This window comes from Nannospalax galili, unplaced genomic scaffold (assembly GCF_000622305.1).
Source record: "Nannospalax galili isolate Female #2095 unplaced genomic scaffold, S.galili_v1.0 scaffold577, whole genome shotgun sequence".
Taxonomy (NCBI): Eukaryota; Metazoa; Chordata; class Mammalia; order Rodentia; family Spalacidae; genus Nannospalax; species Nannospalax galili.
This window is the reverse complement of record NW_008340387.1, coordinates 1293739-1305813: the sequence shown is the minus strand read 5'-3', so window position 1 is coordinate 1305813 and position 12075 is coordinate 1293739. Positions and strand designations below refer to the sequence as shown.

General features: G+C 38.6%; 1 protein-coding gene across 5 annotated transcripts in view; it reads right to left on the bottom strand.

The window, feature by feature from the left end:
* Window positions 1-12075, bottom strand: part of Scmh1 (Scm polycomb group protein homolog 1) — a 165810-nt gene that overhangs the window by 29793 nt on the left and 123942 nt on the right. For 4 of the 5 annotated variants that reach the window (XM_008835423.3, XM_029564641.1, XM_029564639.1 and 1 more), the window contains one exon: window positions 10879-11005. The exons of the other annotated variant lie outside the window; for it this stretch is intronic. In XM_008835423.3, coding sequence (XP_008833645.1) covers window positions 10879-11005 — 127 coding nt within the window. The remainder of the gene's footprint in view (window positions 1-10878; window positions 11006-12075) is intronic. 5 annotated transcript variants of the gene reach the window in all.

Here is a 12075-nt window from a genome sequence, read left to right as displayed (position 1 = left end):
TTTTTTTTTCAGCTTATAATTCCAGGTCATCATTGAGGGGAAGTCAAGGCAGGAACTCAAGCACTAGTCATATCACATTCACAGTCAAGAGCAGAGAGAGAAATAAACCCAGAGATGCTGCTTGCTTGCTACTCAGCTCACCGTCTCCACTCTTCCACAGTTCAGGGTCCAGTCTGTGGAATGGTGCTGCTCACATTCAGGGTAGGTCTTCCACCAGTGAAGGCAATTAATACAAGCCCCAACAGACCAATCTGATCTAGGTAATTCCTCAACTGAACTCTTCCCAGGTGATTCTAGGTTGTGTCAAGTAAACAATTAAACTAAACAGCATACCCGGGCATGTTGTCTCGCACCTATAACACTATAACACCAATCTACAGAAAACAGAAGTAGAGGCTGGGGAGACGACTCAGAAGATAAGAACACTTGCTGTGCAAGCATTAGAACCCTGAGTTCAAATTCCCACCATCCATGTGAAAAATGCTGTGTGGCTATATAAGCTCCTGTAACTCTAGTACTATGGGGGCTGGAGACAGGGGCATCACTGGAACTCAATGATCACCAGCCTATTTCCAGGTTCAGTGAGAGACTCTGTCTCAAAGGAATAAGATAGACAACTGATGTCCTCCTCTGGCTTCCACATGTGTACACACAGGGGCAAGTACCTACATACACACGTGTACATACATAGGCACATATACCACACATACAAAAAGAAAGAAAACAGCAGTAGTCATATTAATTATAGATAAAACAGACCTCAGAGCAAGGAAAAATCATCAGAGAAACAGAGGTATTACATTAATGATAAAGAAATATGTCTCCAAAAGGCATATTCATCCTTAACAGGTATGCACCTAACACCAGAGTGTCAAAATATTTGGCAAAACCTGGTTAAATTTGGGCCAATGAGATGGCTCTGGCACTGGCCGTCAAGGCCTGATGACCTGAGTTTGATACCTAGAACCCATATGGTGGAAGAAGAGATCAGATTTCCTGTAAGTTGCCTTCTGACCTCCACATATGCACCATGGTACATGCCACTCCCAAATAAATAAATGTAAAAAACTTGATAGAACTAGAAGGAGAAATAAATGAATACATTATTGTAGTTGGAGATGTCTACATCCCTCTATTAGAAGATCTATGAGGCAAAAAAAATCTGCAAGGACATAACTGAACTCAACATTACCATCAACCAACTAGCTATGAATTGACATCTAATGGCAATTTTTTAAAATAATTCATTTTTAAAAATTTGTTGATTTTTTTTGGTGTGTGTATCCCAAACCATCTTATTCAACTATACACCCACTTCCCAGATGGCACCCTCCCATAGCCTCCCTCCCCACACTAGAGCCCTTATACTCTGTTATCCCTGGTACTGTCTGCTGTGTTGTTGGCACCCCCAGCCATTCCCCACTACTTGTCCATCTGGTGAATCTAGTCAGCCTATCTAGACGGCTTTCTTTTAGGAGGGTCAGCTGTTCCACATCTAGCAGCAATCCGTTGGTCAATATTCCTTTAGATAAGATTGGGGTCTGCTGTTCATTTTCCCAGTTCTATGCTGGGTTCCCAGTTCTATCTGGGAGTCTCTTTGGCCACCCTGGCCAACAACTCAAAAGAAGGTATCTCCTATCTGGCATTGTTATCTAACAGCAATTTTATCCAACAGCAGCTCGGGTTTATATGGATTGGTCACTGAGACAGACAACATTCTGGGCCATAAAACACTCCTGAACAAATTTAAAACAGAAATCAGTGTTCTCTCTCAGGGCATGATAGAATTAAGATAAGTGGAACCCCCCCCAAATATGTGATGATTAAACAACATACTTCTATGAGAAATTAAAAAAATATTTTGAACTAAATCAAAATGAGAAAATATCTTAAAAATCCGTGTGATACAATACTAGCAGTCTTTAGAGGGAAACATGTAGCAATAAACACAGATTTAGGAAAGAAGAAAAACCTAAAACCAATAATACAAGCTTAAACCTGAAGAAACTGGAAAAAGAAAGTTAAATCCAGAGTAAACAGAAGATCAAATAATAAAAATTAAAGGCTAAATTAATGAAACTGAAAAAGATAATCACTAGAAAAAGCCCCCAGTGAAATAAAAAGTTGGTTCTATAAGAAGATAAAATAAGAAACAAGAGACGGCACAGATTATTCCTATCAGAAGTGATAAAGGAGACGTTACTGCACATCATATAGTCATTAAAGGGATAAGAATACTATGAACAAAGTTGTCCACAAATTTGTTAACCTAGATGGATGGAGCAATTTTTAGAAAGACAATCTGATGAAACCCAGTCAGAAGAAAAATACAAAGCTGAGTGCAGGTACAAGCTCGTAATCTTAGCTTCTTAGGAGGCCAAGTTAGGACAATCATTTGAGCCTAGGAGTTCAGGGCCAGTCTGGGCAAAGAAGTAGGTAGGAACAGGCATGTATCTATTAAACAATCTGAATCAGTACTTACTACTCTCACCCCAAAGAGAAAGTACCAGGCCCATTTAACAGTTAAGGAACACCAATTCTATACAATCTCTTTTTAGAAGACAGAAGTATAAGGAATGCTCATCAACTTGTTTATAAGGCCAGTATTATTTTAATATCCAAACCAAAGACATAACAATAAAAGAAAATTATGGACCAACATCTCTCATGAATGTAGATGCCAAAATCTTCAACAAAATATTAGTAAATCTAATCATACACTGTATAGAATTATACAACATAACCAAGTAGGATTTATATCAACTATTGAAGGTTGGCCGAACATTAAAAAAATCAATTAATGTAAGGTGGGGATGGTGGCTCATATCTATAACACCAGCACTCAGGAGGCCAGCCAGCCTAGGATACATACTGAGTTCCAGGCCATCCTGGGTTATACAGGAAGGCTTTGTCTCAAAAATTTTAAAAATATCATGTACAGGCTAAATAAGAAAAAACACAAATTAATATATTCAGAAAAAGTATTTGACAATATCCAACAGTCATTCATAATAAAAAAACTCTCAGAAAACCAGAAATAAGAAAACTTCCTCAACTTGATAAATAACTTCTATAGCACTCCTACAGCTGACATCATATTTAATTTTGAGAAACTAGAAGACTTTCTCCTAAGATCAGAAACAAAGCAAAGATAGCCTCTCATTGTTCCTTCCCCACATCATACTGGAAATTCTAGATAACAGAGTTTGATATGAAAAGGAATAAAAGTATATATTAAGAAGAAAACAAACTTTCTTTGATCATAGATAATATGATTGTCTATACAGAGAATTTGAAAACATTGACTAAAAAAAGCAAGTTAGCAAACAAACTAAAACAACCTGGAACTAATAAGAAATTATAAAAGGCTACAGAATATAAAGTTAATATTTTAAAAATTAATCATCTTTCTCTATATTAGCAATATTTGAAACTAAAAATACAATATCACCAAATATATAACAAAGATACAATAACACCAAAAGGAGAAATATTTAGGTATAAACCTAATAAAATATATATCAGATTTTGAGTAAAATTACATTATTCTGAAAAAATAAATGGAAGAACTAAATAAATGGAGAACTAGCCCATGGTCATGCATAGTAAGAGTCCACACTACCGAGAAATTAGTTCTTTTCAGTGTGATCTAGAGATCTTATATAATCCCAATCAAAATCCCAGAAAGTAGGGTAAGAAGCACTGACTGCTCTTGCAGAAGACCTGGGCTCAGTTTCCAGCACCCATGTGGTAGCTCCCAACTGCCTCTAACTCTAGTTCTAGCAGATTCAATACCCTCTCTGGCCTCTGAGGGCACCTGAATGCATATGGTGCACACATATATTCATAAAATAACTTCAGAAAATTATTTTGTGAATATCAACAAATGGAATTTGAGTTTTTCATGGGTGCAAAAGACCAAGAATAACTAATACAATATTAAAGGAGAATAAAGTTGTGGGGCTGAAACTACATGGCCCCCAAACTTAGTATCTAGCCACTGCAACCATGACAGTATAGTATTGGCAGGTGGACAGACAAACAGATCAATAGAAAAGAATATAGAGCCCAGAAATAAACTCACAGGAGTGTAGGCAGCTCATTTTTTAACAAAGGAGTAAAGGCAGTACAAGGAGGAAGCAATCTTTTCAGTAAATTGTCTTGGAACTACTGGGTTGTCACATCAACTCCTCCCCAACCCAAACTCAACAAAATACCTAGACACAGACTTTACATTCTTTAAAAATGAAGCAAAAATGGATAATAGATCTAAATGTAAAATGCAAAACTTAAAAAGACTCCTAGAAGACAACACTGGAGAAAATCTAGATGATCTTGGGTTTGGAAATAACCTTTTAGATACAACATAAAGAGCAAAACTTATGACATAATTAATAAGCTGGACTTCATTAAAATTAAAGAAACTAGCAATAGAATGTCAAGAAAAGCTACAGCTTGGAAGAAAATATTTTTAAAGACATATCTAATAAAGAATTATTATTTAAGGCTTACAAAGAACTCTTAGAACTCAATAAATTAAGAATTATTTCTCTTAAAATGATTAAAAATTGGTCTAAGGATCTTAATAGACATCTCTACAGAGAAGACCTACAGATAGCAGATGAACTCAACATTACACGTCCCTAGAGAAATTAAGATTAAAACAATGAGATACCAATATATCCAAGTAGAATGGTCAAAATTCAGAATAAAAACAATACGGAGTGACATCAGATATGGTAGCTCCTGCCTTTAATCCCAGCACTTAGGAGGCAGAGGCAAGCGGATCTCTGTGAGATTGAGGTCAGCGTATTCTACATAGTGGATTCCAGGCCAGCTGGGTCTACAGGGAGACCCTGTCTTAACAAAACAAAAACAAAACAAAACAGAAAGTACTGATGAGACTGGGGAGTAGTAGGAGCTATCAATCATTGCTGGTAAAATGCAAAATAGTATAGCTAAATTAGAAGACAGTCTGGCAATTTCTTATAAAACTAAACATACTTCATTATTCAGTCCAGTATTTACTCTCCTTGGTATTTACCCAAAGGACTTGAAAGCATATATGCATAAAACAATCTGAACTTAAGATGTTTATAGAAGCTTAATTGATAAATGACATAATTGACAAAGGTCTTTCAGTAAGTGAATGGATATATAAACTATGGTATATCTAGACAATGGGATATTATTATTCTTCAGTGTTTAAAAGAATTAATAAGGGGGCTGAAGAGATGGCTCAGTGGTTAAGAGCACTGACTGCTCTCTCAGAAGACCTGGGTTCAAGTCCCAGTGCCCACATGGTAGCTAACAACTGTCTGTAACTTCAGGGGATCCGACACCCTCTTCTGACCTCTGTGGGCATTGCACAGCATAGGTGCACTTACACACATGCAGGCAATATACTCATACCATAAAAATAAATAAAATTAAAAAATAAAAGAATGGACAAGTGACAGTTGAACACTCAGCCATAAATCAGACATCAATACTACTCCCTCCAAGGTTTAGGGGACATCATGGAACAAGAGGCAGAAGAGCTGGAGGAAAGAGTGGAGTGGAATGTTGTGGAATACTGTCTTCTGGTTCTGAACTTACAGCAGGTGTGATTACCACACAAGAGCTGCATAAAAGTGGGACTGTCAACATCTGTCATAGGGTAGGGAGGGCCTCATGAGGTTCCACTCATTCCTGAGGATCTATAGGCAGTTACTGGTTGTGGAGGAGGGAGAGACAATTTTTTTGTTGTTGTTGTCTTTTTGAGACAGAGTCTCCTTGTAGCCCCAGCTGGCCTAGAGACCAGGCTGGACTTGAACTCACAGAGGTCCGCCTCCCTATGCCTCCCAAGTGCTGGGATTAAAGGCACGTGCCACCACACCTAGCAAGACATTTTTTTTTTCAGTTATGTAGTCACTGGTAAGTTGCCCACACTCCCATAAGCAACCCTAATGAAACTGAGACATTTAAAAAAATACATGGAAGACATAACAGTAGAAAAGAGTACTGGGAAGATAAAGGAGATTAATAGGATTCAGGGAGAGGTGACCAGAGGGGGTATCAGGAGGTGAATATGATCAAAATACATCCATGTATGGAAACGTCATAATGAAACCCACGAGGTATAATTAATAAATGCTAACATAAAAAGAATGAGCTATTAAGTCATAAAAAGACGTGGAAGAGGGTTGGAGGTATAGGTTAGTGGTAGAGTACTTGCCACATGGGTTTGATATCTAGGATCCCTCTTTCCCACACACAAAATAACCATGGAGGAAACTTAAACATACATTACTAAGTGAAAAAAGCCAATCCGAAAAGGTTACATAATACTAAATGATTCCTATTGTATAACATTTTAGAAAGTGTAAAACTATGGACACAGAAAAAAGATAAATTTGTTGCTAGGGGTTAAAGAGATGGAGGAAGACCATCAAGGATTTTTAGGGCAGTGAAACTATTTTGCTTTGGCTGATATGTCATTATACATTTGTCAAAGCCAGCAGTGAGCCAGCCGGGTGTGGTGGTGCACACCTTTAATCCCAGCACTTGGGAGGCAGAGGCAGACAGATCTCTGTGAGTTTGAGGCCAGCCTGGTCTACATAGCAAGTTCCAGGCCAGCTGGAGCCACAGGGAGATCCTGTCTGAAAAAGACAAAAAAAAAAAAGACAACAAAAAAAAAGACAAAAAAAAAAAAAAAAAAAAAAAAAAAAAAAAAAAAAAAAGACAACAAAAAAAAGACAAAAAAAAAAAGAGAGAGAGAACCATATATAAACCATGAATTTTGGGTGATAGTGATGTGTCAAGTAAGTTAACCAACTGTAATAATGAAGCACTGTGATGAGGGATGAGGAAGTCTTTGCTTAGGTTGGGACAGGAATATAGAAGAAATCTCTGCACTTTTAATTCAAATTTCCTATGAACCTAAAATTTCTCTAAAAAGTCTACCCAGAATTCACAGGGGTTAGGGCTGTAGCTCATAGATCACTTTAGCTTACATGCATGAGGCCCAAGGTTCAATTCCTAGTATTGTCAAAACAATTTTTCTTTTCAGGAAATAGGGCTGAGGAGATGGCTCAGTCAGTAAAGTACCTGCCTTACAACATGAGAACTTTAGTTCAACCCCCAGAATCTATGTTAAAAAAAAGTTGTGTGTGGTAGTGAATGTCTGTAATCCCACAGGTGGTCCCTGGCTAGCCTACTCGTTGAGTTCCAGGCTAGAGAGCGATTGTCTTTAAAAAAGGGTGAATAGACGCTGAGGAATGACATCTGAGGCTATCCTCTGGCCTCCACATACACACGGGTGCATGTGCACCTTCCCACATGTGTGCACACACACACACACCCTCATAAAACAAAAAAGGGGCTTTTGGTCATATATAAATGTTCAAGCACAGAGTAGGGTAAACATATATGGCTAAGTTCCCTAAATGTACATAAAATTCTTTTCTGCACAGCATTTTGAAGGGCAAGTATTTTCTATTAACATAGTTTGGGAAATGCCACTAGAGTAATGATTAACTATAATTTTAAAAGTAAGATGGCAGAAACAAAAATTCAATATGAAGTTTGGGAGATATAGAATAAAACTCTAAGAAAGTTCAACAAGACACAAAGAATAAGAACAAAGAGAGATTTTGTCTGCTTGAGTTTGCATGGGTCTTGTGCATGCTACCTGGCATAGAATTGTGGAAATGAGTAACAGGCTCCAATCCTAGTTGAAGAACTATTGGGCAGCTGATTACTGCTGGGTGAGGAAGAGCTGATCTTCTTTAAGAGAGTGACTATAGACAGGCTGATGAGACCCCAGTGGATGACCTTGCACTAAGGGAAGACGTCGGGGGACAGTAACTTGATTTGATAGGCCTTAACATAAATGACAGAATTCATGAAATCCAGTGGTGGGGGGAGGGTTATGGGAGGGTGCTGATGAGGAAGGGGGTATAAAGATGATTAAGGTGTTGTGCGTGATATACACAAAAATTCAGTAAAAATATACAAAAAAGAATGAAGAAGGATATATTAGAGGGCCAGTCTAAGAGTCCAGCATCTGAATAATAGGTATGCCAGAATAAGTAATGAGAGAATTTAAGGAAATTTCATGGAATAAGAATGCTCCAGTATGGCAAGCAAAAATACATCTAAGATGAAATTTCAGAATACTGGGGATAAGAAAAGACTTCAAAAAATAACAGATTTCACACAAAACTAAGGGTGCAAATCTAAGAAATATTTATAGGAAAACAAAGATAGGAAGAAAATCAAACTGGGAATCTACCAAAAAGAGAGGCTGGAGGGCTGGGGAGATGGCTGGTGGGTATAAGCACTTGCTGTGCAAGTATAAAGACTCAAGTTCAAATCCCTAGAACCCACATTAAAAGCTGTGTGTGGCTGTATGCATGCCTGTAACTGTAGAGCTGTAGGAGGTGGGGACAAGATGCTCACTGGGTCTTGCTGGCCACAATCTAGCTCCAGGCTCAATGAGAGACCCTGCCACAAGGGAGTAAGGCAGGGACTATAATATTCAGAAATATGGAAGCAAATAAAAGAGTAAGTTAGATGGGGGAGCATGGGTAAGAGAAGGAAGAGTAAGAGAAGAAGGTGATGGGCAAATATGAGCAAAGTACAATGATATACACATGGACGAAATATCATAAAACCCTTATTTTGGGTGCTCTGACTGCCCAAGGCAGGGACACCACAGGCTCATAACTACTCAAATCACTAGGGACTTGGAACTGACTTCAAAAATACTTTATTATTTTTATTTTTATGTGTATAAGTGTATTGCCTGTATGTATGTATGTTCACCCATGTTGTGCAGTGCCAGTGGAGGACAGAAGAGGGCAGAGGATTCCCTGGAACTGAAGTTATGGCCGGTTGTCAGCTGCTATGTGGGTGCAGGGACGCAAACCTGACTCTTCTGCAAGCACATCCATGTATAAAAATTTCAGGGTTATAATTGATTCATATTAAACATTCATGAATGAGAGATTTTTGTTGCATCCAGTCCTCATTTAGTCCAGTAGTCCCTTTTTGAGTACCATATGCTAAGATCTAAGAAGAACTGAAGTGATCATCCATTCAGGTTCAGTCCATTTGCATTTTGAAGAGTTTCAGTTCTTAATTGAAAGTACATGGGGGGTTGGGGTGGGTGGGTGTGGAGAGATGGCTCAGTCGTTAAGAACACTGGCTGATCTTACAGAGGATCTGGATTCCATTCCCAGCACCCACATGGAGGCCAATAACCATCTGTAACTCTAGTTCCAAGGGATTCAACGCCTTCTTCTGACCTCATGGGCATTGCACGACATGGATATACTGACTTACATGTAAGCAATACACACACACACACACAAAAGACTATGTTAGCCTGACACAAGAAGGACACAGGGATGCACAAAGTAAGCTCCTATTTTCCCTGGGCTATTAGATTCAGGCCAAATGAGGAACGTGAACACAGTGCTTTTAAGCATGAGTTAAAAAGAACAGAAGCACAGTCATGAAGCTACTGCTGTATGTCCTCTAGGGACTAGTGAAATGGTACCTTTTTACCTAGGTGGTATCCAGTAGTGTGGTATTGGAAAGACTAAGTAGATAAACGGGCATCTAGGGGAATGTTTCCATGAAGCTGGAAGATGTAATCAGTGTTTTTAACTCACGTGCTCATTGGTCCTCATTCAGTTCAAGGACAAAGGCTATTGGCTCATTAATCTAATGATGCTCTTTTAAAAATATTTTATTTTATTTTTATGCATATGAGTGTATTGACTGCATGCATGTAAGTACACCTGTGTGGTGCAATGTCCATGGTGGTCAGAAGAAGGCATCGATCCCCTGGAACTGGAGTTACAGGTAGTTGTTAGCTGCTATGTGGGTGCTGGGAACAAAACCCCGGTCCTCTGGAAGAGCAGCCAGTGCTCTTAACCACTGCGACATCTCTCTAGCCCCTAATGATACTCTTAGAGTAAGCAAATCCACTAATGGGATAAAGATAGGAGCAAATGATATGTATGGAGAAGTCATGTGGTAGGACCCTGAGTAGACTCTGCATCTTGAGGCAATCTGCAAAGGAAACTATGGCTGGGCATCCCTTCTATCTCTAACATTTTAGGGTTTGCACAGAGACATATTTAACTCATTCCATGAAGAGCACTGTAATTTCTTAAACATCCATGAGGAAGATGGTAGGTACAGATTAAGTTTTCATACAAATACACATTTGTATTCACACATACAGAATGAGTATTAAGATCACCCCCACTAGAAAGCAATGCATATCCTTTAAAGATATAGTTCTTTTAGAGCTACCTTTATAGATATTGTATAAAATGGGGACTGATATGCATGACTCTTGAGACACACACACACACACACACACACACACACACACACACACCACATACACACAGGTTGAATAATACATCCTTGTTAGCCACCAGATTTTGCTCTCCAAAGTCAATTCATTTAACCAGAGGTTTTCAGATATTCTGAATTTGAATGGTGGTAGTATTGCTGGAATGATAAGAGTTCTGAAGTGTGGGGGGGCTCATTAAGAGGGGAACATCCCCAACTAGGCAAGATGAGTATTAATCTTAATCTAAATGGGGCCATTGAGCTCCGAGTGCTTCCCTGTTCCCCCCAACTGGCCCCAGTGCCCCAGACTTGAGTTCACAGAACAGTTACTCCAGTTTCTTTAATTATTCTGACAAAATGAAAGTTTTTCTGAGACTGTTTCAAATGCCCAAAGATAAAACATTAAAATAATATTCTACTTAGGTTTACAAATGCACAGGGAGCTGGTTAGTGGTAAAAGACAAGGGGAAATGCAGGTACTGGGCCCTGGGGCTTACTGCAGCTAGTCCCATCCTCTGCTCTTACCTGTGGGGGCCTGCATGGCTGAACTGGGGATGGTTGCAGCATCTTGGGGAACAGTGCTGGTATCCGGTTCAGGGGTGCTGGTTGTTGGTGAGGTGGGTGGTGGGCTCAGCAAAGTCCGAGGTTTCCTCTGTTAAAATGGATGGGGAAAAGTTTGCTACCTATGCCAGGTAACTTCCCTTTTCAGTTCTTTATTCCTAGCATTTAATATACCCATGAAACAAACATAATTATGAATGGAATCATACTTTATTCTACTCAGTTATCAATCCAAAGTTGTGCATATTGTAGATACTTAGTTAACATTTCTGGATCTATGTACATGATTTTGGTCTTCTGCAGAAATAGAACTTAATGCATTTTTGTTAGATTCAATATCATAATCTAAATCTTTCATAAATTGGACTGATAAAAGCAGAAAGAAGAAAAGGTATGATGATCTTAATTCTATGCTATTATTTCGTACTTTGTTTATTTCTTTAAATGGAAATGAACCTTCCAATCTTACAAACTGTTTTCCTCTGTCTTTCCCTGCATCAGCTCATTATCTGTTATTCCTTCCCTTAATAATCTAAAGATTCCCTTTAGATTATTTAGCTGTGTTTCTACAGGAAACATTTTCATCTTTTATTTACAGTATAAATTTCTGTTCATGTAGGAAGCTCTCCACATTTTTCTCTACTGTCTACCTTTTATGCTACCTCTATACTTGGTCTGCATTTGTCCATGTGCTGTTGTTATGTGCTTAAATACCAAAGTCCCCTATTAGCCTAGAGCTCCTTGAGGGTCTATGTACATTCCTCACACAGCACTTGGCATATATTAAGTATTTTAAAAAATATTTTATTTTTACTTTTATTTTGTGTGTATGAGTGTATTGCCTGCATATACATAGGGTGCACTTGTGTGATGCAATGCCCGAGGAAGTCAGAAAAGGCACTGTATCCCCTGGAACTGGAGTGACAGACAGTTGTCAGCCACCATGTGGGTGCTGAGAATTGAACTCGGGTCCTCTAGAAGAGCAGTCAGTGCTTTTAACCGCTGAGACATCTCTCAGCTTCATAGATTAATGTTTTTCATTAATAAATGGGGAGCGAGTAAATAAGAGGATCTAAGAGAAGCTTCTCTCCTCTCTCTCTCTCTCTCTCTCTCTCTCTCTCTCTCTCTCTCTCTCTCTCTTTTTCTCTTTTTAAGACAGGA